The sequence below is a fragment of the Monoraphidium neglectum genome, assembly GCF_000611645.1.
Source record: "Monoraphidium neglectum strain SAG 48.87 unplaced genomic scaffold scaffold05931, whole genome shotgun sequence".
NCBI classification, from domain to species: Eukaryota; Viridiplantae; Chlorophyta; class Chlorophyceae; order Sphaeropleales; family Selenastraceae; genus Monoraphidium; species Monoraphidium neglectum.
Genome location: NW_014007702.1, coordinates 1 through 1,119, shown reverse-complemented (window position 1 = coordinate 1,119; position 1,119 = coordinate 1). Strand labels below are relative to the sequence as shown.

Here is a 1,119-nt window from a genome sequence, read left to right as displayed (position 1 = left end):
GGCGGTGAGGGGCTGTGGGGCGAGGCGTGCGTGCCGCTCGCTCCGGAAGGCGGGGCGGCGCCTGTTGAATGACAGCCGGCAGCTGCAGAGCGGCCCCTAGCCACGAAGCCCGTGTGGAAGGGCGAAAACCACGAGCCGACGTGCACAAAGCAGCCCCCGATACGTCTGGTCTGGGCGACGCGAGACCCGGCCAGCCCTGCAGGGATGCTCACGGGCTCTCCCTCCATGGCAGGTGCGGCAGGTAGCGCGCCGCCATGGCCTTGGCGTAGGTGAGCTCGTGGAGGACAAAGCCAAACTTCTTCAGCAGAGCCTTGACGGACTGAGGGGGTGGGCGTGTGTGTGTGTGTGTGTGTGTGTGTGTGTACGTGAGTGTGTGTGCGTTTGTGCTTGTGTGTGTACGTGAGTGTGTGCGTGTTTTTTTGTGTGTGTGCGTGTGACGGAATGTGTGTGCGAGAGGGAGTGTGAGTGTGTGTAAGTCTCTGTGTGTGTGTGTGTGTGTGTGCAGTTTGGGGTTTGTGTGTGCCGTGTTGAGGTCGCCGCCGTGCCGAGACGACGCCGATCCCGGGAGCGGCGAGAAGCGAGTCGACAGGCACGCTTGCCGTCCATCCCTTGCGGCTGGGCACGCCGAGACAGCGGAAGGCAAGGAGAGCGCCAGGCAAAGGCGCGAGGCGCGCCGCCGCCACCCTGCCAGGGAGGACGCGTTGCCAGGCGGTGCGGGGGCGGTGCGCACCTCCTCCCTCTCGTCGACTCCGCTGAGGAAGTACTCGCCCTTGTTCCAGACAGACACCATGAGCGTCTCAAACCCGGGGTGCCACACCTCGCCTTTGGGGGTGGAGGGGGGTTAAGGTGTGTGTGTGTGTCTTGGTGTGTGTCTTGGTGTCTTTGTGTGTGTGTGTGTGTGTGTGTGTGTGTGTGTGTGTGTGCATGCACGCGTGTGTGTGTGCACCGTGAGTCGGCTCCAGTGCGTCTCTGGCACAAGGATGTGATCACCGAGCGAGTTGCTGTGGCCACGAGCCATGAAATGCTGTGCGCGCATGCGTGCGTGCGGCCCCAGACGCGCGCTGTCCTTCGGGGGCCGCTCGGTCGTGCTGCCACCCTGCAAGAACGTGCGCTCGCACG

The 1,119-nt window shown here is 64.2% G+C and overlaps 1 protein-coding gene across 1 annotated transcript; it reads right to left on the bottom strand.

Annotated features, from left to right (window-relative positions):
* Positions 1-208: 208 nt before the first annotated feature.
* On the bottom strand, positions 209-790 carry MNEG_16052 (hypothetical protein; the record flags this gene model as incomplete). Its single annotated transcript, XM_014035476.1, has 2 exons — positions 209-319; positions 731-790. Coding segments are annotated over 2 exons (171 nt in total), but the record flags the coding sequence as incomplete, so codon positions are not given.
* Positions 791-1,119: the final 329 nt, after the last annotated feature.